This window comes from Fulmarus glacialis, unplaced genomic scaffold (assembly GCF_000690835.1).
Source record: "Fulmarus glacialis isolate BGI_N327 unplaced genomic scaffold, ASM69083v1 scaffold31996, whole genome shotgun sequence".
In the NCBI taxonomy this organism is placed as follows: Eukaryota; Metazoa; Chordata; class Aves; order Procellariiformes; family Procellariidae; genus Fulmarus; species Fulmarus glacialis.
The window spans coordinates 6060-33127 of NW_009219348.1; the positions used below are offsets into that span (position 1 = coordinate 6060).

The 27068-nt window shown below is 47.8% G+C and overlaps 1 protein-coding gene across 1 annotated transcript; it reads right to left on the bottom strand.

The window, feature by feature from the left end:
- Positions 1 to 1042: 1042 nt before the first annotated feature.
- FRMPD1 (FERM and PDZ domain containing 1) lies at positions 1043 to 25239 on the bottom strand. Its single transcript, XM_009580346.1, has 15 exons — positions 25139 to 25239; positions 24178 to 24335; positions 22105 to 22207; positions 21655 to 21700; positions 19052 to 19159; positions 14333 to 14428; positions 11774 to 11899; positions 10494 to 10613; positions 10047 to 10183; positions 8697 to 8823; positions 8206 to 8301; positions 6759 to 6941; positions 6173 to 6320; positions 4654 to 5466; positions 1043 to 3390 (listed from the first exon to the last, which is right to left on the bottom strand). Exons 1-15 carry the CDS (start codon positions 25237 to 25239, stop codon positions 1043 to 1045), a joined length of 4710 nt encoding a protein of 1569 aa, XP_009578641.1.
- Positions 25240 to 27068: the final 1829 nt, after the last annotated feature.

Consider the following 27068-nt stretch of genomic DNA (forward strand, 5'->3'; position numbering starts at 1 on the left):
ACAAGCCCCTAAGTTAGACACCAGCAATTAGGGACCTGCCTCTGCCCTCTTCATCAGAGGGTGCTGACGTCATGCCTCCAGCACTAGAGTGCTGATTCACTAGGGTTGCACAGCCAGACGACCTTTAAGGGCAAACAGCTCATACCTAGCTAGGGATATACTGCACATGACGGAAGAAGAGCTATTCATGAGGTTGGGAAAAGGGGCTTGCCCTCTCCTAGGGAGGCCAGCATAATGGGTCATCTCCACAGCAGTGAAGGTGGCGTTTCAATCTCTGGGCTTCCTTGTTGCTTCTGGAAGGTGAGGATCCCTAAGTAGCATGGAGCAGGGTTAATCACAGGCTTTCTCAAGTATCAGCCAACAGAAATAAAAGAGCTGGCTGACACATAGAAACCGTATCAAAAGAACAAGATATGGTGTTGCCTCCCTCCCCTGGGACAACCCTCCCTTCAGCCTTTGCAAGGAAAAGCAGTTAAATGTAGCATAGCTTTGTTTCCAGAGAGGTTTCCATTACAAGTCCAGACACATCCTCAGCCACAGAAGGTGGACAAAGCAGCCTGGGTTCCTTCATGTTGGGCTAGGGTGGGATTTGACATCACCTTACTTCAGACTCTGCCTGGAGAGTAAGGAGCGCGAGGAAAGGCAGGCCAAGAGGCTCCTGTCTTTCTCCACAGGCGATAGAAGGCGGCTAAGATAACACCTTGAGACTGGCCACCTGCAAGGCCTTTAGGAAGTGAGGGACAAGCCTCAGGCAAGATACATAAGCCACTGAAGTACTCTACAAGTTTGCATATTACATACGGATTGTATACGCAGAATTACACAAAGCTAGGCTGGAGGGCGGTATGCCCTGCCTCATGACCACCCCCTGGACAGGGCGGCTTTTGGTGGAGCTAAGCCAACACACATGGACACATCCTTCTGTGACCATTCTCAAGCTGTGGGACTAAACATTCTGTGGAGGAGAGCCTGGTAGTGGACAGAGGGAACATGGCTGGGCTCTTCCCCACCCAGTGCACTTGTGTGCCACCAAATAGCCCCATCATAACAATGGGGGTACTGTGAACTGCTGCAGGAGACAAAACATGGCAGCTGTAAGGGCTGTATGTTGGCGGGCGAGGAGCTTGGCACCCAGATCTGGGCAGCCTTGCCTGCGAAGCTGCTGGTGAACAGCCTGCACAAGCTGGTGGTAGGTGCCCACCACATCCACGAGTGCGGCCCCGAGCTCCTGCTGCCTCTGCTTGCACAGCTGGCAGTGTGTCACCTGGAAGCAGGCCACTGCCAGTTGAACCAGGTGGTCAAATGTCACCCTAAGCACACACTGCAGCTCTTTGAGGGGCTGCTCTGTTTTCAGGAGCTCCTGGCAACTGGACAGCAAGTCCCGGGAGGCTAAGCCAAGGGCACCCTTGCTCTCAGCACCCTGCTCTGCACATTGATCTTGCAGGTGGGTTGCTTGGTTCCCGGAGAGCTTCCCTACAACCTCCTGAAGCTCTGTGATGTAGGCTAGGAAGCAGGAGAAATCTGCAGGGCTCATCTGTGCTTGGTCCTTCAGCTGGCTGAGGGCTTGGACATGAGGGTCCCACCATGCCACGTCCCTAGCAATGGAGACTGGGTAACTGCCCACAGGGGTCCCAGGAAGACTACAGCTGCTGGATGGTGGGGTGGTGAGGGGCCTGAGAAACATGCTGCACATGGGGATGGTGGTTTCGTGTTCCCCCTTGTCATCAGGCCTGTGGAAGCAGCTGATATAAGACAGCTGACAGCTGCACTTGTCCATCCCAAGCTGTGGTGGTGAAGTCCTCTTCATTGTGGAAAAACCCAAGGACTTGCTCATGATGGGGTCAGAAGGGGTCTGTTCATCTTTCTTGTGGTTAAAGCAGAGGAAGGAGTGTTTTGAAGCGCCGTTGTCTCCTGCTCTTTTCCCCAATGAGCCCAAGGGAATTGTGCCTGAGAAGATGGAAAGCCCTAGAGATGGAGTCAGAGGAGAGTCATTCACCACCTCAGTAGCCTGTTCTCTGGGAAGAGGAGTCTGAACAGGCCGTGGCTGTTTGTGAGCCACATTTCCTGCATCTTTTCTGGGCTCTCCTTCATCCAGCTCCTGGTTGCTTACCAACTCCTTCTTAAAGGGTGGTACAGCTGGGGATGTTTGCATCTCCCTTCTGACAGCATCAGCCTCCAGACATGCACTGGTCTTCTGAGAGGCCAAAAGCTCTAATGGGATATCTACCCTTTCCTGAGATGGGCTGGGTGATGTGTGGTCTGTCCTCACCCCAAATGAGAGCCAGGAGAGGCGAGTTATAACACCTGAAGTGCTGCTGCAATCTGTTAAGAGCTGGGTTGCATCTGGAAAACCCATGTGACTTTTATTGTGCACTTTCCGTAAGGCCTCCTTGTTTATCACTTGTCTGCTTTTTGCCTGTGACAAGGCAATGTCACTGCTGTTACCAGCACAGCTGTCATGATTAGCTTTTCTTTCTTCACAGGGAGCTGGGACAGGCTCCTCACACACTGCTTGCCTCCCAGCAGTTGGGAGCAGTTCCTGGTCCTGGGCCACCTCATGGGGAGAGGCCACGCTGGGGCCATGAGATGATGGCGGCAGTGTGTGTTCATTAGCAGGGCAGGTCACCTCTTGGCCCAGGAATGGGGGGACATCGCCAGCCTTGTGCTGGGCTGCCATTGCCTCACCCACCTCCTCCAGTGTCACTCGGGCCAGCCAGCCACTGGTGGCCATACAGCTCTCCTCACTTGGCCACCCAGTATTTGTCTTCATGGAGGAACTTTCCTGGGCAGCTCTGCTTTGTCCCCCTGGAAGGGGCACAGCTTCCTCCAGGGACAGGAAAGGTGGATGTAAAGCATGTGCAGGTTGGAGGCCACCGTCCATATGTATGGCAACACCTGCACTCTCCTCCCTGTGCTGGTCACCCTGCAGGCGAACAGCTGAAATGGAAGAAACCACCGAGTCAGTCACTGATTTTGTTTCCATGGTGTCGGGCTCCATTTCCATCAGGTCAGAGGATGGGTTTGTGCTAGCAGTATCTCTCTGGGCTGGGGTGGCAGCAGAAAGTCCCAGCTTTGCATCCTTCTTGATGTTCTCTGAAGGGGGTGGAGCTGGGGTCTGAGCAAGGAGTGGTGGTGGGGGTGGCCAAGAGCAGCAGCTCTGCAGAGCGCCTGGCAAAGCCAAGGGGAAAGTGACCTGCGAGGTGTAATCAGTTTTCAGGAAAGATCTCCTCTTCCTCAGGCTCTTGGCATACGTCAGCTCCTTCTCCTTTCTGTGTTTCTCCCTTGCTGTCTGCCTTGTCATTAGGTTTTCCCCCAAGCTGTAACACCTTGATTTCTTTAGGATGCCGGAGGAGTTGTCTGTACCCTCCCAGGACATCATATTGTAGCCTGCTGGCAAGAAAAAAACATGCAAGTCAGGAAATAGCCCCAGGCAGCAGAATATCCATGCATCTATGCAGTGGGCCAAAAAGCTCTTAACCAGGTCCTGCAATTGCAGACATAGATGTTTGGCAGCAAAGCCTGGCTCCCAAAGGAAACTGTCTCTTATGTTATGATCAAGCATCTACTTAGAATCTGCTATGTCAAGTGGCCTGCAGCTACAAAGACTGAAGTCCAGGATTAGTGATGAAGGGTGCTGGGTAGTCTCTCCCCTTGTTTACTGGAGTCACTTGATCTGATGGCAGGTACAGCTATAATTCTCAAGTTAAACTTGGTGATATTAGCAGCAGCTACAGACAGCACTGCCTACAGCTGTAGATTTATTAAGATTGAATAGAAACATTATCAGAAATTCCAAGCCTGGCTATTTAGATGATAAAAATTTCCAGAGATTACAATTTTGTGCCTGAACATGGTATTCTTACCGTGCACGAACACAAAAGCCACAGTTGTTCTAACTATACAAAACAAATTCTTTAGAAGTTCACTTAATGTTGAGAGAGCTGATTATTTCAGAAAGAAGAATCCTCTCCTTTCTGAGAAAAAACAACTACCAGGAAGCTGCTCAGCCACAGGACTCCTTGACCCAGTTACATAACATGCCCCTGACCCGAAAATTATTTTTGATCTTGGGGGTGCATGGAACAATAATGTTTTACAGCTTTTAGCTCTCCTCTAGCTTGAAGGAAGATAGCAGAGTGAAGGTACTGCCTAACAGTGGGAATATTTGCCATAAAGCTCCCTGTCAGTGCAAGGACACACATCTTTCCTCTGTTCTGTTCCTGGGACTCATCACTCTCTTCATCACCAAAGATTCAGCCTACATAGAAGGATGCACAGAACTTACTCATGCAGCATGTTGGCTTCAGGATCAGGCAGAGCCATACATCAGTATTCTGGAATTCCTGCAGAAATCTGGGGACTTTCCAGAATGCCAAACTCATTTGAAAACTGACTTTTTCTGGGATCCAATGCTTGGACGCGATGACAAATCTCCCTGCAAAGTTGCAGCTCTGACCCCTGTGTGTACATCCACTGTATTTCTGCTGAAGAGTGGCTTATGAAGAATGGGTGTTCAAAGGTCCTTCAAAAATCTTGGGAAAACTATGAAGACCTGAAAGATGATCCCTCCAGGAAGACTGACACGGGAAACAGGCAACACCCTAGCCCAGGGAGTGGAGGAAGGTGACTTGCAGCAAGTGGGTGAGGGTTTACCTGCCAGGGCATCCGGAGGGCTGAGCCTGTCTGCAGCATCATAGAATTCCTCCTCAGAGCTGGTGTCACCAAAGCCTGGGGGCGGCTCCAAAATGAGATCACTCGCCTCTGCCGTCCGCTCTGCTGCACATGGTGCCTCTTCCCAGGCAGACCCATCTTTCCAAGGACTTCTTTGAGGGCTGTGACTGATGTTGCTCCTCTCCACACTGCCTGCAGGGGATATGCTGTAGCACAGGCTGTAATAGCCCACAGTGTTTCTCTCAGACAGCTTGGTCTCCGGCACAGACGCACCAATGTCCTCCCCTCTCTGCTCAGAGGGGCTGTCTTCACACCCAGGCTCCTCTGCATGTGGTACCTGCAAGAAACAGAAGTAGTCTCTGGTTTCTGCCCTGCTGGAGCCTCCTGCAGCACGAATGGGGAAGAAGCTCTTGTCTGAGCTGCTCATCTCCTGCACTGTTGGTGTGTAGAAGTGGAAGAACTCCTGCCTTGAAGAACAAGCTTCCAACTCATCTTCCTCCAGCGCATCCATAGAGTCACTGGAGCCACTTGTCTTAAACCCTCGGCTCTCGGTGTTGGCTGAATCTGAAGCCTCGGATGTGCTGTCTGTTGCATTGTCACCCCCATTGCATTGGTCACTCCCTCCAGCTTGGGGCTTTGTGCTGTCCTTCTCCAGGCTGTGGAGCTTTCCCAGCTCCTCCTCGTTGCACACAGGATGGGCGCTGCTGTATGCTATAGGAGTGTCCAAGCAATGCTCTGAGGAGGAATCCAGCTCCCAGGAGTCTTCAGAGTCACTGCAGGTTCGAGATTCGTACCCTGGGATTTAAACACATCTATCAGCCTGTCCTTTGCAGTGGCAAGGAGGAACAGCCAGACAAGGATTATGAACTTGTCTGCACAGCAGGGACTCAAAGCCCAGAGAACTCTGCCCTCACTTGCTCATCAGCAAACAAGATGAAGATGCAGTATGACCTGCAGGGCCATAACCTGTCAGAGGGGACTTGGTCCCTCCTGCCTGCTTTGCCTGGTTTTACTGCAGAGCAGTACCAGAGGGAGCTGCAGAACAGCAGCCAGCTAACTTGTTGCCTAAAGTCTCAGTCTGCATCCCCTATGAGGCTGGAGTTATCCTGATGAGGGACAGGACAGCATGGCAAACAGATCCTCTCTCTCCTATCCGAGGTATGCCAGGAGAGGGAAAGTTGTTCAGGAGGTTGGTAAAAGAGCACAAGTGCTCAAGGACAGGTTTGCCATTTCAATGACAGGCTCTCAGCCTTCACTTCTTGGGAAGAGCTGACAATTACTGCTGCTCTTCCCGTACCCGACATGTCTGGGGTTGATGGAAACCTGGCACTGCCTGCACAAAGGCTGACAGTCTTAATAATTTGCAGATGCCACTGCACACCCCTGGGCCACTGTTCTAGCATGATGCTATTCCCAGGAGGGAATAACACCTCTAATGCTGGAGGATCCACCCACTTTCTCCCCATCCTGTGGCAAAAAAATGGCTGGTCTTTTTTTAAACCTTCTTCAGCTGAGACACGGTGCAGTTGCTGGTTTTTCTCTCCCCAGGTAAATATGGAGACATTTGCATCCACGAACAGTCTGTAATAGCCAATGATGAGGCAGACAAGATCTTTTGCGCTGTTTGATTCCAGCAGCAGAGTCAGCAGCTTTTTTTTTTGGGGGCGGGGGGAAGGGGAAGGGTAGAAAACAGTAAAAAATTTTAGAATAGACAAATATTGCTTGTACCACAATCTGCAGGAACATGCTGCACACTGAAAAGATGCTACCTCTCTCCCATACCACCATCATTGTAGAGCACTCTGGTTTTGCATGAGGCACAGAGAAAGAAGAGAAATTGTTTTTTTCGTGTTTTGTTTCTTTGGTATGTCTCACTGATGGAGGACAGCTGGAAGAATCACTTTTCTTCAGTCATTTGGTATTCTTCCTATAAGCTTTCCCTTCTAAGTCTGTTCTAAGCGTTTTGTACTGATGACACCATCAGCTAAATGTCAGATTTTGAAAAGAATAGATGGTGTGAATGACTCCCCGCTTGTTCTCTGGCCCTGACACAGCCACACGCTGGCCATCACGAAAGCACTACTTACTTTCAGATCCTGCAGGTAGATTTTCACCATGCTCACTTTTTCAGACTCCTCTGTAAGGTCCATCCTGCTGATGTTTGCAAACTCTGCCAGACTTGTTATGATGTTGAGCTTATTATTGATAATCTGGCTCACTCCATACTTGGCACCCACCAGCAAGGCAACGTACGATTCTCTGTCCTGTAGCTGTAGGGGGAGAGGTTAAATTGTAGCCAAAATCTGAGCAGGAACCCATTCACCTGTGCTGAGCAGGGACTCCTCAGCCACCCAATCTTGTGTGGTATCTTTTAACACTGGACTCTACAACTGGGTTGTAATCAGCTGTAAAGGGAGCCCCTTGTTACTTACAGGCTGTCAGGTCACCTGCTCCCGGCCAGGTCACCTGCTCCCGGCCGTTCTCTTCTCTGGCTCAGGGACAGCCAGTTTCCCTGTGCCCCCAAGGCAGGTGGCCCCAGAGATGCACCAGCCATCTAGCAGATCCAAAGAGGTGGTCAGTAGCAGGTTGCTATCAGAAGTGTCACCTGGCAGGCTGCGCCAGATGGACCTAGCGAGACCTACTGGAGCTGGCTAGAAACTTCAGGAAGGCATTTTTGGTTTTGGAAGAAATATCAACATTTTCTGTTAGGATCAGACACTTTAAAAAAGGAACTAACGCCCATATAATTTGGCAGAAATATTTCTATTTGCATACAAGTGTAAACCTAGGCATTACTGCAACCCATCAGTAAGGTCCTCCTCTGCTACAGACCTACCTATGCTGCTCAGCTCTCTGTACAAAACAGCTTGTGGTCCACAGTTTAGTACAGATCCAAGTGGGGACAGGCAAAGAAAACCCCAAGAAACCTCTTGTGAAAAGAGCAGTGTTCTTTTTTACAGTAAGTTTAAAGTGTGGCCAATATCAAGAGTTTTTGAAACGCCCCCCGATCTCTTAAGTACTTTGCGACATACAAAATCTAGATAGAGCTCGTCTGAAGAGCAAGAATCACAACTTCCAATTAGAAAAAATATGCATAATTATTGTATAGGCTAGTATGTTATTCACTTCAATGGAACTATGCTGAGTTACCCTAGCAGAGTCTCTTACCAATATTTATCATGATGTCGCAGGACAGGGAAAAGTGGTATGACTAGAGCTGGCTGAAACAGCATCACCAGAGCTAAGGTTACATTTTCTATGAGCATCAAAGCAAATACAGGGAAGAAGACTCAGTAAGAGGTTGCTAGTCTCACATCAACAATCAATTTAGAAAAATATTTAAACATTTCTGCTTTAGACAAGGTTTGTTTTGGTTAAGACATGATCTTACCCACTGGTGAAGAAAAAGGGTTAAAACTGCTTCTTGTGCCCTATCTTTGCAGTTATTGTCCAAGTACACTGCCATAAGAGATGCACAAAGCAAGGCAAATAAGACAATATGCGAAAACTGTCATAAATAAACAGCACTCGTACCATCAGGGTGGCATTAAAGATCTTCCCATTGTACATCTTCAGGTCTCCCAGTATTTGCAGGTAGCTCAGGCGCACTTGAACTGCTGCGAGCATATGCTTTGTTTTGCAAGAGAAGAAATACTGTTTAGAAACACGACAGACGAATAAGGTTTGACAGGTAGCCTGTAGGCTAGAAGACGTTCTTTTCGTATAGGACTTAGTATTTGACCAATACATCTAGCTTGGTCTGGATAGGCAATAGATCTGTACTGGACCATCTCACATTGCCACATTTGCCATCTGGCAATCCCACAAGCAAACTGCAATAGACACACCATGCAGGGAAATTAGGATGTGTGTGCAGCAGAGGAAGTTACAAAAGGAAAAGGTAGGAGAAAAGCCCCAAGTGGTCCCATAGAGAGGAGACCCATGCAGGAAAGACATTGCCTCTTTGACCCTGAGAGATGCTGCCATCATCCTGGACGCGCCTTGAACCAGGGGACACACACTACCTTCTGCCGAGGGTCCAGTAGCACCTGGTTCCGCTTCATGTGGTAGCTGATGGCTTTCTTGATATCCTTCCCTCTCATGTTTCGAAGCAAAGTTGGTGAGATGAAGTTTTCGATTCCCCAGTCCCTCCTGCCAGAAAGATGGGAAAGGAGCAAAGGGGGTCCCAGCTGCGCTGTCCCCCAGCAACACAGGAATGTGCAGAAGGGCAGCTGGCCAGAGGCAGAGAAGGGCAAAGGCACCATGCCAGTCCAGGATGCACCGAGCCTTAGGGTGCTGTAACATGTCCGGACAGCTCATGCAACATGACTGCCTCACTCAAATTCAATTCTATGTGCATCTGCTACTAGGTCAGGAGATGGGGTTTTGGGAACAAGTGCTTTCATCCAGAATGTCTGTTTTTACATGATTATACGGGAGACAATTTACAAGCTTAGTCAGCATAATGATCCCAATGTGTCCTTACCACCCAGAGGATGAAGATTCTGTCTTTACATTCACTTTACTTTGGTTACAAGATTATTACACGTTAACATCTCCAGTTCCCTAGACCCAAAAATGTGGGCCATCTGTTCTGCTGAAGAGTTTATTCAGCCCAAGCATTAAATATCCAGGAACTAAGAATGCTGCAGTTGTCTGTAGTCGCTTCTCTCCACTAACTGCACATTGCTGTATGCAAGGAATCTGGTGCTTGCATGGGCTGGCAAAGGCTTAATGGTGCAGTTACCACACAAATGTCTGTTATTTAACGATTAGCCCATCACAAGTTCTTAAAGCAGGGTTGTTCTTTAGGGCAAGAGTGGTCTAACAGCACTGACATGCAGCAGAGCACTGCTGCTGTGAAAGCATTTTCTGGTATTTTTTTCCAGATCCCATTTCTTCACAATATCTATCACTTATACTGAAATTAGATATTTCTAATATAGTTCTGGTGGATGAAAAGACATAAAGTATTCGCTGTGCAAAGTTGATGATTATCCCCTCTCTCAACTACACCATGCAAATTTTAGTATACTGGCAGGAGCAGCCTGGGTAACCATAACTATGTGAGAGATTTGCAATTTCATGTCCCTGTTCTAGCTACAGATCAGAACCTCCCTCTGCTTAGGGACACGCCCAAATGTTATACTGTCCGTATTATTCAAGCAGCTCAGCAGATTAAAGACAGGGAGGCTCGTGAAGCCATCTTGCCCTAAAATGACTGGCACAACTATGAGACTGCAGTCTCTTTGGGTCAGAGACAGTCTTCTATCCAGAGCTAAACACTGGGCAAACATAGCGATGATGCCACTTTTAGTTGGCTCCTTCTTTTGCCAGGCTTAGTCACAACATAACACAGAAATTTGGGAACTTACTCAATGTATTTCAAGGATACTTTCTGAGGCTGAGCACAAGCATAGATCCTCTCCTGTATGTGCAGAGCAGCCAGACGTAATGCCACACTGCATTTCATTTCCACAGCAAATCTTTCCTGAAGCACATCGCTGCAGCTCTGGAACAAACAGAGCTGAGTTAGCATGATGATGATGAGCTCAAGAAGAAGTCAGGATAAGACCTCTGATATGACTACCATGCGTCAAATAAAGGGAACCACCCAGCTCATTTCAATCTCATTCTGTTAAAAAGCCAAGCATATAAGTTGATTCAAGAATTTAAGGCAAGTTGAATCCAAATGCTCTGTTCTTAAGTGCTCTGCATTTCATATTCATATAACTGAAGTGGCCTGAAGTATGCTTTGGTTTAAGGCAGAAATGAGAATTGGGAGAGAACTTATCCTGAAGCGTGGAATGCTTTGATTTCACCTGCAGGTAGAGATATTCGAAGGCAATTGGGTCTTCCTGCAGGAGGTCTAAGGGATCCTTTGGGACAAAGCAAACTCTGAAGAGGCACCGGTAGTTGTGAGATTCTCTTTTTTGGACCACCTGCAACAAACAAACAGCATCATGCCACAACTACTGCTGCAGTCCCTCCCTTCATAAATGCATAGCAAGCCTCTGGCTTGTATGAACTCACTGAAATCATTCAAGCTACTGCCAAGTGGGATGGCTGCAGATTAGCCATTGTCCTTGGCAAATATAAGGAGACATTGCTAGTGTTTGTAATTTTATCTTCGATTCTTTTTCTGTTTTTTGCTTCTTTCTGTGGTAGCTTGGAAGTCCTTTGACAGCAAAACTTCATTAAATATCCACTGACCTCATATACTTGCAGTATAACCAGGACAGAGGCTTCAAGGCCATATGATAATGACAGAGGAAGGGGCAAGCTCCTCTGCTTTTAAGTTCAGTCATAAGATACAGCAGGCCTAAACTGACACTTGGATCATAATGATAATGTCAATACAATGTTAAGACCCCTGGGTTATATAGATTAGCATATTTTATTCTGGGCAAATCCCATACAGGCTCACCAGCTGAAACAAAGCAGAAATTCTCAGGCACATGTGCTCAGTGCTTGAACAGTGTTAGCTAGCGAACTTCTCTGCATCACAGCGGATCACCAATCAACAAAGTCAACAGCATGGAGATGAGACTCCCAAGCAGGCATATTCTCACAAATTAGATTAGGCCAGAATTACTAGCAGAGCAACAATTACTATCAGAGCTAACCTCATGTTTGCAGGACACAAACTTTTGATTTAGAATTTAATCAAAGTGGCACCTGGCTGGGTTAACTCTCTTACTATCTAGGGAACTGTAAATAGCTGGGTACACAGCTGTTTTAAGACTGTCTCAAATAGTCCTCTGTAGATGGGCCTATGTGACAGGTGGCACGAAGCACACACATCCCCGATTGCTCTACATGGTCCAAGCAATACCAGCCCATGGGTATTGCTCTGTGGGCTCTCTAAACTGAGTGAGATGCTTCGAAAAGCACCATTTCTCCAGGGGCTCTGGTTAATGCAGTGGTAACAAATGCAACAGGAAAAGAGAAGAGGACAGCACCTCTGGAGATGGCACCAAGCTCACCCCCTCTTGTGACACCTGCAGAGCTGAGCTCTCTTTGCACCTTGCTGGCCACAATTTATTAGTGCTGGTGCCTCCCTCCAGCATGGCTGTGGGGGCATGTGAGGGGCTCTCCTCACCTGCTTGACGAGCTCATCCTCATGCAGCAGATGGATCTTTGCCACGTTGTACTGCTCCTCCAGAGTGAGGGCAAAGTGCGCAATGCTGTGGATGGAAAGCTTCTCTTTCAAAGTGAGAACAATGTCCTGGGAAGGGAAGGCACATAGATAGTCAAACAGAATTTAGACACAATTGCCGAGCACTGCTAGCACACTGCATGAATGTGGATGATTCTAGCCTGCTGCTGGGAGTTGTGTGGGACAGCATTGAAATGGCAGTGGCCAGACACAAAATTCTCTGCAGCCAAGAACATGCTTGGTGCTACAACACAGAGCAAAATTTTTAGTGCTGTTTCACAGGAAACCAGGGCCTATATGATGTACTGCCTTTCCCTCTTCACTGACAGTTTCTGAACACATTGACCTAGACAAACCACAGAGGTCTCAAGGCTAGAGAAAGCTTGCGAGTTCATCAGAAGTGGAGGTACGGGAGATGGCAACCTCTTTGGGACACCAAGCACAAACTTTGCAGTTAGCTGCTGTGCTATCCCAGCTGGATGTCTGAGCAACAAAAGAATATGCCAGCCAGGCAGTCGGCAGAACGGTGATCGGAGCCACCCATGTCCACTGATGCGAGCCAGTTGGTAAGGAAGGGAGTCAAGGGAACTGCAGAGGAAGCACAGATAAAGGGAGGACAACACTTTTCTGTAGATCAGGAGGTCAAGGTAGAGAAACTGCAGCTTGCTGTGGTAAGAGTGCAAAAAGATGCAAACTTCAAGGTGTAATAGGCATCAAATCCACTTCCGAGAGTTGCATGTCCTGGGCTGCTTCATGCTGAAAGTTTTGGCCTTACCATTTTTAGTTTGGTGGTGTTGAGCACCTTTTGTCACCCTTGATCCAAATGTTTGCTGTTAACCATTCTAGCTTTCTAGAACTCTGTGACACTTTTTGAAGAAACTACAAAGAACTGGTGAAAAGCACTTCTCCCCACCAATAAACAAGAATTTGAGAGCGTAATTGTAAAAATCTTACCAAATTTGACTGAAACTGGTGTTTCAGTTTTATGGAGAATTCTGTTGGAATACTGTCATGGAAATAACTAGGTTTATTTTTGGTATTACATAAGGCTTGACTTAGTACAAATTGAAAGAAAACTCCTTTGACTCACTCAAGCCTCTTGAGGTAAACATAAATGTTTGACTCATCTCAGTTTTAAGCAAGGATCTCTATCAAACAGCAGAGGAACTTTTGAAAACACCTTAGGAAAACTTAGGAAGCATTTTACCCATTTGAGTTTCTGTGAGGATGCTGGTGAGGGTTGCACTCAACTCCAATAGGGAAAAATTTGTTCCAGGTCAGATGTGAGCAACTCAAGTCAAACACGAAGAGCTAATCCATCTTTTAGAAATTAATCCCTTGCAGATGGGCATTCAAATCTCTCTTTACAATTTATCTCCCCTTTCCTTACTACCTCCTTGCTTTATTTCATTATTTTCTTTTTCTCTGCCCTGCAAGTCACAAGACTTGCAGACACTTACTTGCATGAGAGACCACAACAGTTTTGTGAAGTTTGGATGAACTAGACAATAAACTCCTTCTTTCTGAGGAAAATTTTCAGTGCATTATGAATAAAATCTCCTTGCTTTTCCCCTTAATATCCTTTCAGCCTAACAACTCCACAATGTCTGTCCATCATGCATCTTTTCCACAGTAACTGCACTGATGCAGGACATCATACATCCTTTAAAGAAACTATGGCCTCCAATCACTGTGCACAGGCAAATCTTATTAACTCCAACATAAACACTGAGCAACTCTAAAGATCAGGCTAGAAAAACTTAAAGTTTGTAAGCCTATGTCTAAACACAGCAATTATGGAAAGTGCTAGATTAATGCTCTGGAGAGCAACATTGTATTTTGAAAAGAATGATGGTAACTTCTCTATAATGCCTCCAAGCACAAGTGATCCTAGGGAGGTGATACCGCTTTTCCATCTCAGGGGGTTAATCAGCTTTCATGTGTCCACGGGGGAACGTTTTTACCAGTGCAGAAATGAGGCTGGAACACAAACAGGCACTTTAAGTAACAACTGGCACAATTGCACTTGCTGAGTTCACATGATATCCAAACCTGGACTTCCTTGTCCAGGTCCCAAGCCAGGAGACTTGTTCTCCCTCTCAGGGATGCACATGGTCACTGATACATTAAACAACCTCCTCTGTATTCAGCCCTGTGGTTTCCAAGGAAAGCAACATTTGTGTGGACAGCTGCTGATTTGCCAGTCCCCCACCGACGTGTCCTCTTGCCCAACTTCAATCACACTTCACAAAGCTGTAGTGGTCTCGTAGCCAAGTTCCTGCAAGTTCTGTGAAAATCCGTTGCTGAGAAGAAAAAAGAGTGCACCAAAGCAACACCTCCTCTGCAGGAAGGGCATGGAAAATCCAGCATGCTCAGCATCAGCCGGCAATCCTGTTCCTACTAGCTGGCCAATACAACCAAAAGGTTGCAAGTTCCACTGCATGCACCTTTGCTACTGGATTGAATTCAGGTGGTGGGAACAAAGTCAACTAAGCGTGTTACCTTCACAGTAGTGCTCGTCTCAAACCTGAAAGCCTTTGTCTGTCCGTTTTCCAAGTATACCTTGAGAACGTTGGGCATACAAAGAAGAGAATTCCCCTGCAGAACAAAAGCAACAGCACTAATCCTTGGACGTTAAACCTCCAGGTACCAGGCTGCTCTGCCTGACACAGCACATCCTGGTATAAATGAAAATCTTCTTCTGATTTTGGAATCTTCTTCTGTGGCACCAAGCTTTATTCACTGATTATGCTTCTGGCATAGGACAAGTCAAAGAGAGTGTAACAAATGCCTCTACCATAGAACTCCAGCTATGCACATGGCCCAGATATGCCCACTGTTCAGTTCCCACATGGCATAGAAAGATCTGGCAGATACTGAAAGCTGAGAGCCATCCTCCCTGCTCATTAGCAGAAAAGCAGCGATGTCTGCCGAAAAAGACATCTTCCCATTACTGGGCACCAGGCAGCACTAACCCCCACACTGACACTTTCCCACTGGCAGCAGCCATGACTTCAACTCAAGAGCTACCCAAACCCTCCATGCTACCATGAATAGATCTGGCAAACCACAAGAAGGCTGTAGCATTCAGCTAAACATGCCATGGTACTTTTATTGAGCATTCCTCTAAGATTTGTGACTCGGGGGCTTCTCAAACAGATGATGTCACCACAGTTTCTTGAGATAGGTCTCAAATGATTAACAAGGCAATGACTCCCATAGCAAAAGCACCTCCACTGGGTGCTCTGAGAAGGGTCTGGGAACTTGACCTCTGTCCTTCTGGGGCTGTCTAGAGCTGCACCTTTCAGTATTCCACCTTATTCCTTTCGTAGAGCTCATTTGCACCTTCCTTCTTGTTTTCAGCCTTATTCTTCTTGTTCAGTGCTGTGAAGGTTTACTCCTCCACCCTTGGACTTCCCATTTAGCATATCTTTCTTATGTTCTTGGACCAGCACGTTCCTGCAATCTCAAAGAGTTTATCTACTGTTGTGGTTTAACCTGGCAGGCAGCCAAATACCATGCAGCTGCTCGCTCACTCCTCCCTCCCTCCCCCCCGGGTGGGGAGAGAATTGGAAGAGTGAGAGTGAGAAAAACTCATGGGCTGAGATAAAGATAGTTTAATAGAACAGAAAAGAGAAAATAATAATAATAATAATGATAGAATATACAAAATGAGTGATGCACAATGCAATTGCTCACCACCCGCACTGATCGATAACCAGGTAGCGATCGGTACTTCCTGGATCACGCCTACCATTCATATACTGAGCATGACGTCACATGGTATGGAATACCCCATTGGCCAGCTGGGCTGGCTGTCCTGATTATTTTCCCTCCCATCTTGTGTACCTAGCTCAGTCAGTAAGGCATGGGAGCTGTCCTTGGACTAGGAGGGTACTTAGCAACAACTGAAAACATCAGTGTGTTATTAACATTCTCCTCATACTAAATCCAAAACACAGCACTAGGAAGAAATTTAACCCTATCCCAGCCGAAACCAGGACATCCACTTGTCATGACAGTCTCAAGGTTGAGAATGGCATTTCTAAGATGATCTCTCCTATGTTTCATGTGGTGTGCAACACCTTATAAATCTCACAGCCTTGATCCCTCTTGATAGAGAGCCCATATACTCTGGAAGTACTACCAGAACAAACATAAAACACTTCTGAATCTTGTTTGTTCCTCCCCTCCCTGTTTTGTGGGGTTCAAGCTGCCTACAGTCATCACTGAGAGAAAAGAGTGAACATTGCCACTATTCCTGAGCCCAAGCTCTAACTCCTTCATGCTAAATAGCACAAACACATCACATCTTTGACAGGTTTTGGGTCCTTCATCAATTTCAGAAAAGTGATGCTGGTTTATACCAACTGCACATCTTCTCTGGTAGCTCCTGCAGCCACAGGTTATCATATGAATAGGGCCTTGTACAGCCAGCACAGAGCAGAACTTGAAGTCTATATAGAAATTCATATACAAATGAAGTATCACCACTCTCCTGGTCAGATCCAATTACCTGGCCATAACACCGAGATGGGATTTCTCTCCTTTTGTGCAGGCTCTGATAGACTACTATGAATTAATTGTGAAAGCTTCTGCTATAGCTTAAGCAGCTGTACCCCTCCTGTTTTGTCTGGTGCAAGGTTGATTTACTCCATGTTAGAGCTACGCCCACAGCTTCTAATAATACACTGACTGATGCTGACCTGAGGATCCTGAGGGACCTGTCTCTTGCATATCATTCAGTTATATGGAAATACATAATAAGTTCGCAACAGAAAATGGAGGCTGGATAGCATTGAGGCTTATTAACAATTTTTATTCCCAAACTGGAGTTTCAGGTTTCAACTGCAGAAGACAGCCTCTGCGTTCCTTCCAGTTGCCACAAAGATCATTTAGCAATGCTCCATTAAGATGACAAGAGTAGTTATTTATTGAAACAGGAGGCTTTGCAGTTTTTCAGGGCCATAATACCCATTTTGGCTGTCTTAATACATCAGTCCACTGAAAGGAGAGCAGTTCAAAAACACTCAAGCAGAATAGCTGCTGTCTATGGTGCTTTTCCAGAAAGAAGTCATAAATATGCAAAAAATGTATATGCTCTTCCTTTGTGCTAATACTTTATTGTTCAAAACAGGGTCTATATCCAACTGGTGAAAAGGGAAGCTAACACCAGTGGGACCCCAACTCCTGAATGAATTTCTCTTATCTTTATGTTCTCATTAAATGAATGGCAAACTATATATTGATTGTGTCCCTCCTCTGCACTTGCAAAGGTGTGATTAGCTTAGCTAAGCAGAATATTGGTAGAAGCTTTTGATCCAGGGAAGCGCAGAGTACAGTGTCCCCTCCGGAAGTGCCTTCTTCAGACCTCTCAAGACCTACCTTGCGATCAGTAATTGAATGGCCCAGATCTGAGACCTCCATGTGTTGCAACACCAATGCCCAACCTCTGGCTGAAAAGCTCCCAAGCAGATACTAGTGTGAACCTCCAGCTATAAGAAAAACCAGAGACTGCTGGCATTTTCAGGTCTGGCTGTATCCCACGACCAGCCTTGCCCAATGCTTCTCAGTCATCTCTGCCTGGGACCACGTCCAGAGCACATCCTCACCTTCCCTATTCCCTGCTTTGTGAGCTCTGTGGCCTGTATGTCACGTCTCCCAACCACAGAAGGGGTCCAGTACCTGGCTTCTATGTCAGGAAGGGTGGCCCAGCTGCCATAATGCTCAGGTGGAATCCCAGACAGACCTGTCATTAAGATCTGAGGGATGTGAACACAGCCCTTGGTAGAGCAGAGACAAGCCTTGCAGCAGCTCCAGCATATCTGGCAACAACTTGGCAGGAAGAAAAGGATCCCAGAGTCTAGAGAAACTTACTGGCAAACATGTCAGGAGTCACCTGACCCTCTCCTGCTCTGGAGAGCAGGCCAGAGAAGGAGTCCTGACATGCCTGGAGCCAGCCACAGGTGCCAAAGCATTCACACTTGTGCCTGTCTAATAGGCTGGTGACATCCATGACATCTCTGGCTGCATCTCTGCCCTGGTGCAGGAGAGGAAGACGCCTGCCACAGGGAAGGCTCTGCCTGAGCTGGGTCAGGAAAGCTCCCTACCACCAAAGGTGGGAAACAAGAGACAGCCTAGAAGAGAAGAAAAGGGCCTAGTGGCTGGTTCATCATCACTGCAAAGTGCAAAGAAGCAAGATTTGGTCAGACCTGAACAACTGAACAGCACTTATGAGTAGGTGACAGGAATGGGGGATTTTGACCACTGAAATTTTTCATTCCAAAGCGAAAAAGGAAAACTCAAGAGTTAAAGACTCCCAACTGACCCCAGTCCATCCCAACCACATTGAGCTTAGTAAGCTACACAGAAAGAAAAAGGAAACATTTAAGAGCTGTTCTCACTTCAGGGAAGCTACAAGTATTCTCACTGCTTGTCCTTTTCTACTACAGGCAGACCCATATCTACCCAGCTCATTTATTATCAGTGCTAGAAAGCCTGTGATAAATTTGCAGCATTCCTCCAGTGAGCCGTGATCTTGTTTCACGTAAGAACAGATTGGCTCAGCTTACATTATGGAGGTAGCTGTGAACGCTCTGTGGAAACCCTCTGCAAGGATATGAAACACAACAAGCTGTCACCCTATCAGTGAAAGAACATATGTCAAATTTAACAGCAAAGCAAAGTCACCAGTACCAAACTCTCTGAATACAATGCTACCTGAACACTGCTGAAGGTGAGGAAGAGATAGCCCAGCTACTTTGGCAGCAAATAAACCTGGCATGCACAGCAGGATTCACCTCTCATCTTTAGGGTTACGATTTGTCATGCCCAAACTTCAGTCTAGGTTTACTAGGGAGAGACTAGCACCTCAAGAGATGACTACTACATCCCACAGCTGTATAATCCTGGTTTAAAGTTTACCTGATGGTAAAAGAACAAAAGTGGTACACGCAGGTGTTTTTCATTAATCTAAGTAAGCAAATCAAAGATAAAACCTCTGGAGATGCCAGCTCTTCCCCCTGATCACCAGTGAGCGCAGGAAACAAGTTGGGACCAGATGCCTGGATGCATAGCCAGGGCAGACTGGCACAGTGACGGTGCAGCCACTCTGTAGGTCCTGGCCATGTTAACCCAGCCCAGCATCTGTCTGCAGGAATGACCCATTTCTTCCCAGCATGCAGTGCCCGCGGCACCCGGCTGCAGACATGCCCCACTGACCTGTGTGTGTCCATTCACCAGCACTTCCTCTGCGAACCGTACTTTCACAGGGTTTGTTTTTAGCCTTGCCCTCTTCTCTGCAGTAAGAAACGATGACTTAGGCCCGCCCTGAAAAAATAACAGCACTCGGTTGGCAGCTCAGTCTGTTGCAGTTATGTACGAGAGGCAGAGGCCCACAGTACAGGCAGGGGTGCGATCACAGCCCATGCTGAAGCTGCTCACGCCACGCTGCCTCGCGCTTACAGGAACAGGTGTCGTTAGGAGTCTCAGCCTCCAGGCTTCCTAAAGGCCTTTTTGACCTATCTGGGCAGTTGCCGCCTTCTGAACCCAAACCCAGGTGTCCAACAAGGGGACACAGGTGCTGTACACACTCCTAATTTCACTGCATGTTAACCAGTTATTGTGCTTAGGCATCTCCCCAACTCCTGCAATGAAGCCAGGATCCTGCAGAATGACTGTTAATCTACCAACAGCTGGCTTGCAGCAGGGCTACACAGTACCATAAACCAACACATGCAGACTGCCTTGCAGTGACAGACAAAACCCCCTGTCAGTGTATCACAAGAACACAGCCGTGTCTGCAGCACTTCCCAGCTCAGCTGGGGTTTCTAGAGCACACTCTCATATTGCAAATGTCTAAGAAAACTGCCCAAGGCTAAAAAGCCAACTTGATTTCATTGCACTATTGTCACATAACCATGCTTTCACCGTGACAGGGGACTACCAAGCTCACAAGACACCATACGAGCCTAGGAACCACTGAGTTCTTGTGCCCAAATGTCCTGCTCTTGTAAAGCATGATATTCCCTAAGAAGAACAGAGGCAGCATCCCTCAGTATCCTCCCACATAATTTTGAGGTAGAGCCATTCCTCCACTCTTGCCAGAGGCGCAGGTGCCTCCCAACCTGCCACAACCCCATCTTGTCCCAAGGCCATTTGGCAAGGATGGAGGAAGGGAGGCAGGCAGGAGTCTCTGTGCCTGGCCAGCAAGCCCTTCCAGGGTCTGTCGGGCTGTACGGAGCATCATGCCCCGCAGCTGCCCAGAGGAGGGCCAAGGCCTCCCACATCCCTTCTATGTGGCCAGAGCAGCCCCAGCAGAGGGTCTGGTATCCGTCGATGGGAGGCGTTACCTCTCAGCTCTAAGCACAGCTGCCTTCAGAGTGGGGCAAGAGCCAACCCCAAACCCAAGATCAGCCTTGGCTGTATTTGGAGGTGTCCTTAAAGTGACCTGCAAAGGAAAAAACAAAAATGGGTTCGTGCCCCATTTGCTTCTCAACAATGGATGAAGGCCTGTGAAGGGTATTCCAAATCCTGTGAAGGGTTTTCCAAATCCTTTTTTCTTTGAAAAGCCATTGCATTTTCCCCCTTTTGGCAGGCATTCAGGTCTTCCATAACTAACTCATTTTTTCCTTATCTCCAGAGCCAGATCAAGCACTGGCAAGACTGACAGACAATGTATTAGGCAAGGAAGATCAGATTAACAAAAGAGGGAAGCCACTGTTCAGTGGGTTTGCTTAAAGTTTTTCTGGTTACTTTGGCTTTGTGCACATCCATTGAATGCCAACACCTGGGAAACTTTAGGCAGGAAAAATACATTTAAGAGATTTTTCTCTTTAATGTACCTTTACTGAATGACCAAGAACCTCATGACCTTAAGTCTGAGAGCTCCAGTAACTCTTCTGAAGGAATCATCATTCTTGCTTCTAAGAATAAGTCAAAATTAAAAATCCTCCAAACAAACAAAAAACACTCCCAAAATGCTTTTCAGGGTGGGGCAGGGGGGAAATCCCCCTCAGGCCACTTTCATACATCACAAGAAGCCAAAAAGCACACAAACCCAATTTTGTCCTTGCTTTGCAGCTCAGCTTTTACACACATTGAAATTCATGTGGATAAACACATCACATCGGCAGTACATGCCTTCTGGGGAATTTCATGCTACAGGAATGGGCAATCAGCACCAAAGTTTCGTACTAAAATGTTGCTTCTATTCCCAAAGTATGATCCACACCTAGGTCCCAGCCCTTAACCAGACGGAGCCTGGAGAAAAAAGGATAAATTTTTCCAGCACTCAGAAAGGAAAATCTCAAGAGCTTCCAAGGAGCACCTAGGTTGGATTCTGGGCCTGCAGCCTCGGCACCTGCCTTTCGTGTCCGCTGGGGCCCAGACAGCCCCAGCATGTGGGGCTGCTCTTGGTGGGCTGGCCACAGCTTGCTGAGGAGACCTGCCTGCATCCCAGTTGTTGTGGCCTCCTAGCCCCTGCAGAGCCCACTGGGCCCCCACAGCTACTGACGGAGCCTCCAGCTCCAGGGAGCATGGGCTCAAACCACTCAGCAAGCCTCTCATGTGACAGGCTCTACAAGCTGCCCTGGCCCTGCACCCAGGGGAGCTGTGAGGAGTTACCACTGATTCTCCCCAAAACCTTCTCAAAGGGTGTGCATGAAAGCAGAGGACCCTCGCAGCTCCCTCACGGCTTCGGTTGGGCCTTTGCATCCTGCGTGCCAACCCAGCCGCCCCACCTTCCCTGCAGGCCACACTGCTGGCCATGGCCATCTGGGCAGTGCTGCTGGGAGTGCTGAGAGTGCTGAAGAAAGGCCATTTACCGACGTGCAGCGCAGGACGGTTAGGAGGAGCTCATCACCGGCCTCCCTGTAACAGAGACATGCAGTCAGGCAGGGTCAGCAGCTGCCTGCGCCTTCCTCCCCAGTGTCGCGGCAGACGGTGCCAACGAGGCCTTTGGTCCCTCTGCCCCCGCGGCGAGGGAAGGCTCTCAGCCAGGCAGGGTGCAGCCCACCAAGCACCGCCATGGTACAGGGAAGTGGTGGAAGCCCTCTCTCCTGGGCTGCTGTGCCTTTCAGCCACAGGGCAGACTCGTCCCTGTGGGGCAGAACCCCACCAAGCGCAGCACCCTGGCAGGCGATGAGGTCCTCCTCTGCAGGGGGGCCGGCCCCACGCAGCCTTGCACCTTTGCAACCCTTGGTGAGACCCAGTCCCCGCATCCCTCCTGTCAGCCCTCTGCCACCTCATCCCCGGTGGGCCATGCGGGACCACACCTGATGATGTCAGCTGCTCGTTCAACAGACACGTCGTCCACTGCGGTAGAGTTTATCAGGAGGGGCTGGTCGCCCGGCTGCAGCTTCCCTTCGGCGGTGCTCCCTGCAGGCAACCGGCACACTGTTAGTCGGGACAGCGCCACACTGGCAGACCTCCTCCCACCAGGGACACTCACCGCAAACTCCTCTTCCCACCCAACACCCACTTGCCTCAGCAACTGCCTCTGGATTGCAAAATAAAAAGGGGCCAAGGGACATTGGGCCCTGATGCCAGCCTGTGTCCATGCTGCCTCGCCTGGGCTGTCCTCTGGCCCCACAAGCTGCCCCTGCACCACAGAAAATCACTCTTGCGCATGTCTTTTCCCTTGTCACAGTCCACCACACAGTCCTCATACACCGCCTGCCCGGGGTGCAGCAGGAGGGTTCACAGGCTCTCGGGAAATCACAGGAGGACTGGGGTGTAGCAGCACTGCCTTGCCCTTCACCTGCCTGCGAGTCCTGGGCAGCTGCCACAGCACAGTGCTCCCTCTCTGCAGGTCTGCACCCTGGCCTGACCCTGCTGGTTACATCCCAGTGGCTGACCATGTACAGCGCACAGGTCAGGGCTCAGTGCTCCCGGCATGCCACCATCCAGACCAATGTGCTGCAGCAGTCCCCAGGAGATGTGGGCTGGATTCCCAGCACGGTGACTCCCCTCTGCAACTCGGGAGAACAAGGAGGAGGTTTCCTTAACCACAATGTCTGCTGGGAGGACCCACAACAAGAGAAAAAGATGGTTTCTGAGCTTTGCTTTCCAGAAGAGTGGCAGCTGTGGGATCCAAGGGGCTAAGCAGCAGGTGGACTTCTGGTATGAGAAGGAGGAGCGTGCATGCAGCCCCCAGCTCCACCACAGCCAGCCTGCTGGCTGAAGCACACTATTGAATTTCTCTGCCAGATAGGTTTGCCCATGAACCCACCTAGCAGGGAGACCCTGACGTCAGGTAGTGTACATGAAAGCCAAAACACAAAGACAATCATTTGGAATTAAAAATTTTAGCCGTGGGCTCCCACAGCAAAAGACAGGATTTAAAAGGACAGGTCCCTTTGTGCCTCAGTTTTAATAAAATGTTGATTCTTTCTGGTTAGGGAAAAAAAAAGCGTAACAGAAAACCTTCCCCACTTCTTAGACCCCAAGACTCTCAGCTAATTTAGCCACGTTTTACATAGGAAGAGGCGTAAAGAGAAAATTTCACTCAAAAGCACTGTCAAAGGACAGAGACCATACTGTAGTGCCTTTATGCTAAACATTCTGCAAGCATGAGCACTTGGACAGTCCATTTCCCCAGGCAGATGGGGGATGCGACAGCCCACATGGGTGGCCAGAGGCAGAGCCAGGCCAGCTCTCCAGCTATCCTCCCCACAACACCTACCTACCCAGCTCGGGCATAGTCTTTCTCTGGCTGTCACACTCACACCAACAGGTAAAAAGCAGGCATTTTTGTGTACCCATTAAAAAAATAAAAGGTAAATAAAAAACAGATTCACAGTTTCTGATTCAAAACCCCCAAGACACCTTAAAAGCAGTGTTATACCCCTCCCTTTTATAACTGGAAGAGTTGATCTGCTTGACTTAAGCTGGGCTGCCTGTAACTAGCAGTGATCCTCTCCACGTTACAGGGCTGTAAGCCCAGAGACCATTTTTAACAACAGATCACCGGGGCCACTGTAGAATAAGAACTCTAAAATTAGATTAAATTCTTCCTTTGCATTTCAGATAAAACACCAGAAAGAACTTTGCTTTGAAGCAGCTCTTTGCATCCCTGAAGGTCAGCTGTGTCCGAGTGCAGCCAAAGGATTAGCAGCGAAGCTGCCATTGGCTTAGATTTCTTCCATGCTATCAGAATCAGGTAGATGTTCAAGCACTCTGCACTCCACAGGCACATAGGCTTTTGCCCTCAGTATTCAAGGATCACATGCCAACCAGAGGTACCTGAAAAACTCATAAATACCTGGCAGGAGTTGATCACTAAGGCCATCTGGGACAGTTCAGGCTTCTCATACCTGTGATTGTAGGGAGAAGGAAACGGTGCTCACCTGCAGTGACAGATGCAATCGTAAGAGGAAGGTTTGGGCAAATCTCAAAGCCGTAGTGATGGAGGACCAAATCTTTGTATACTGTGACATTAAGTTTGACACGGCTTGCAGACTGGCCACTGCCATCACTGGTGCTGTCTGTCACAGACACTCTGTCCCTGTGAGACAAGAAGCCGGTGATTAATTAAGATATAGTCAGAAGATACCTTATCAAAGGGGCATAGATCCACACACATACACACACACTTTCAGTGGGCTGCACCAGTACACAGAGAGGCCAGCACTCCTCTGGGTACCCACAGGTGGCTCTGTACTGTGCAAGCCAGCAGTGATCCCCCAGGCTCCACAGAAAGCTGAAGACATCAGACCAGTGGCACCGGCTGGCTGTAACCACAACTCTTTCAGCCACCCCAGCCCAGTGGTCACATGGAGGGAGAACTCCAGGTGTGCTCCACAGCGAGCCCTGACCTCCACAGATCACAGCAACACCTTTACCCAGCAAGGTAGTGAGAGAATTTACAGCTCTCTGCTTCTGCCACATTCCAGTCCAGCTTCATTTTGATTCACAGACCTTAGGAAAGTAAAGCAGCTGGGGGCCAGGATCCCTTGTAAATGCAACTCAATCTTGCCCTAAAAATAGGGGCTAATGGCAAGACACAAAGAGAAGTACAACCCCATCTTCAAGAAAAGCACATTTTGCATTGAGCAGTATTATATTTCTGCAGATGTGGCTCACAAAACCAGAATAGATGAAAGCAGGAACATCTGTCCCTGGAAACCAAGGGGGATGCTTAAAAACACTGTTTTTTCTAGGGATTACTGTATGCATATTTCCCAAGAACAACTGAAACAATGAGTAAGATCTGCAACCTGTGACTGCCCCTGTTTGTTGGGAACAAGCTTGTGCTGTCTCTGATCAAAAGTGATCAATAGACATTCCTTTCACAAAAAACATGTTTACCTGGATGCACCATCCCGAGAGCGATGAAGCCATTTTGCTACTATTTGGTCTATTCTACATGCTTTGCGTTTCTGGATTAAGTTAGTCTCCAAATCTTCCATTTACCTGAAAGGGACAGAAATCACAGGAAAATAGAATGATAAAAGAATGAGGAAATCTTCTACACACTGTTCAGAGTTACCAACACCAATTCACAACTCTTTTGTAATAAGGAGATCCATTGGCACCTTGGGAAGACCACGTGCTTTAACAGAAGATGTTAACATCTGTAACACTTACTATGTTAACACATCCAGTCTCCCCTGCCTGGTGCTTTTGGTTAGCACATGTTGGCAGTCACAGCGCATTAGCTTCTCATGGCAGAGAATGACCCAGTAACCTCTGTAGTCCTTTTTCATGGTTTCTGGATCCAGTGATCTGTTTTCTCAACAAGAGAAAGCTGTCGTACCTAGTCATAGGAAAGCTCTTCTCTATTTTAGTCTGGGATCTCTGACTGATAAGTTTGGTAACACCCACCTGTACGTTGATCCAAACTAGACATGCTTCTTCCATTGACCATCATTTCAGGGACAAGTACACAGTCTCAGTGGGCCAAACACTTCAGAGCATGACAGTGAGTTTTACAGCCAGCTCCTGGCTGCCTTGGGGAGGCAGAGAGCTGGTGTATTCCCTCCCTGCAACAGATTTCCTCTCGGATTAATACAGCCACAGAAATTCTACAGAGAGCAGTAATGAACCAAGAAACTGAGTGGCCAGTGCAAGCTGCTGCACACTGCTGTTTGCACTAGCAGAAGCAGTCTCTAAACCAAGGTAATAAGCTCAAATTTGTCTCTGATAAAACTAGTCCAGTGTACTGGCGTCTACTAGTCCTGGAGCTCTGCGAATATATGTGGTTCCAGAAATCAGTGAAGTGAGTGGCTCATCCGGGATCTTCCATTTAAAAGCTCTAGTTCAACAATATGAAAATGGTAACTCACCCAACCCGCTCCTCGTGCATGTACCCTTTGCTGTTGATAGGATGTTTTCAGTCCTACTGAACTGAAGAACTGTGGCATTAGAAGGGTTTGGCTCAGATCTGGTTAACTCATTGCAACTTTAATTGCACCTAAAAACGTCCCTTCTTTTGAAGATGCAAAGGCTAGGTCAGCTTCTAGACCCCAAAATGAACCTGCCAGTCGACAATTCAGATAATTTGCCACTTGTGCCTTCCAAGATACAGAAAGCCTGTAGCCACACACCATTTCTGTTACTCATTCAAACATTTGAAAGAACTGTGAGCTGCAAGTGAACCAAACACAAAATGAAACAGAAAATATGTCTGCATCTATAAGAAATCATAAAGAATATCAACTCTTTGTATTTAAATTGTATTTCAGCAAGGAAACAGAATTATTATAGCCACCTTTCACATTGTGTCTTCAGATCAGCTTGCAAGATTTGTATGTCCTGAGTGTCTTCTGCTCAGAGAGTAAGTTCTGCGCATCAGGGACATTGTCTGTTATGCTGGGACAGTGCACAGGACAGCAGGCTGCTGGTCCATAGCAGGAGCTCTGCTGCAGCAGAAATATTAGTAAGCTAACTTCAGAATAGCAAGATATAAAAGAGATGGTTGGAAGCTGACAGAAACGAGGCACAAAACATTTTGTCTCACACTACTGGACCTCTTCCCCTCAGTACCCTCCCAACTCACAACACTCCCCCTAACTTATCTTTTCTAACAAGGATAAGAGGACAGGACCAACATTTGTTGATGTCTCGCTCCTCCCAGGAAGCCATTCTGGCCCACTTCACTACCTGCCTGTGTAGCAATGGACAGACAAGACGGCCATAAAATTCAACCCTTCAGGATTTTTTTCACTGAGCGTTCTCTCAGCTGCTCTTTCTTAAGCAACACAATTCAAAACTGCTCCTTCAGCCACACTGCTCCTAT

What these genes read in the sequence shown, in the direction of transcription:
- FRMPD1 (XM_009580346.1), bottom strand. Translation starts at nt 25,239, where the DNA reads ATGGAAGATTTGGAGACTAACTTAATCCAGAAACGCAAAGCATGTAGA. An exon ending in TCTCGGGATGGTGCATCCAG is followed by an intron (nt 24,336 to 25,138) that starts GTAAACATGTTT and finishes CTTGTCTCACAG; the next exon opens with GGACAGAGTGTCTGTGACAG. An exon ending in TGGTGAATGGACACACACAG is followed by an intron (nt 14,429 to 19,051) that starts GTCAGTGGGGCA and finishes TTTGTTCTGCAG; the next exon opens with GGGAATTCTCTTCTTTGTAT.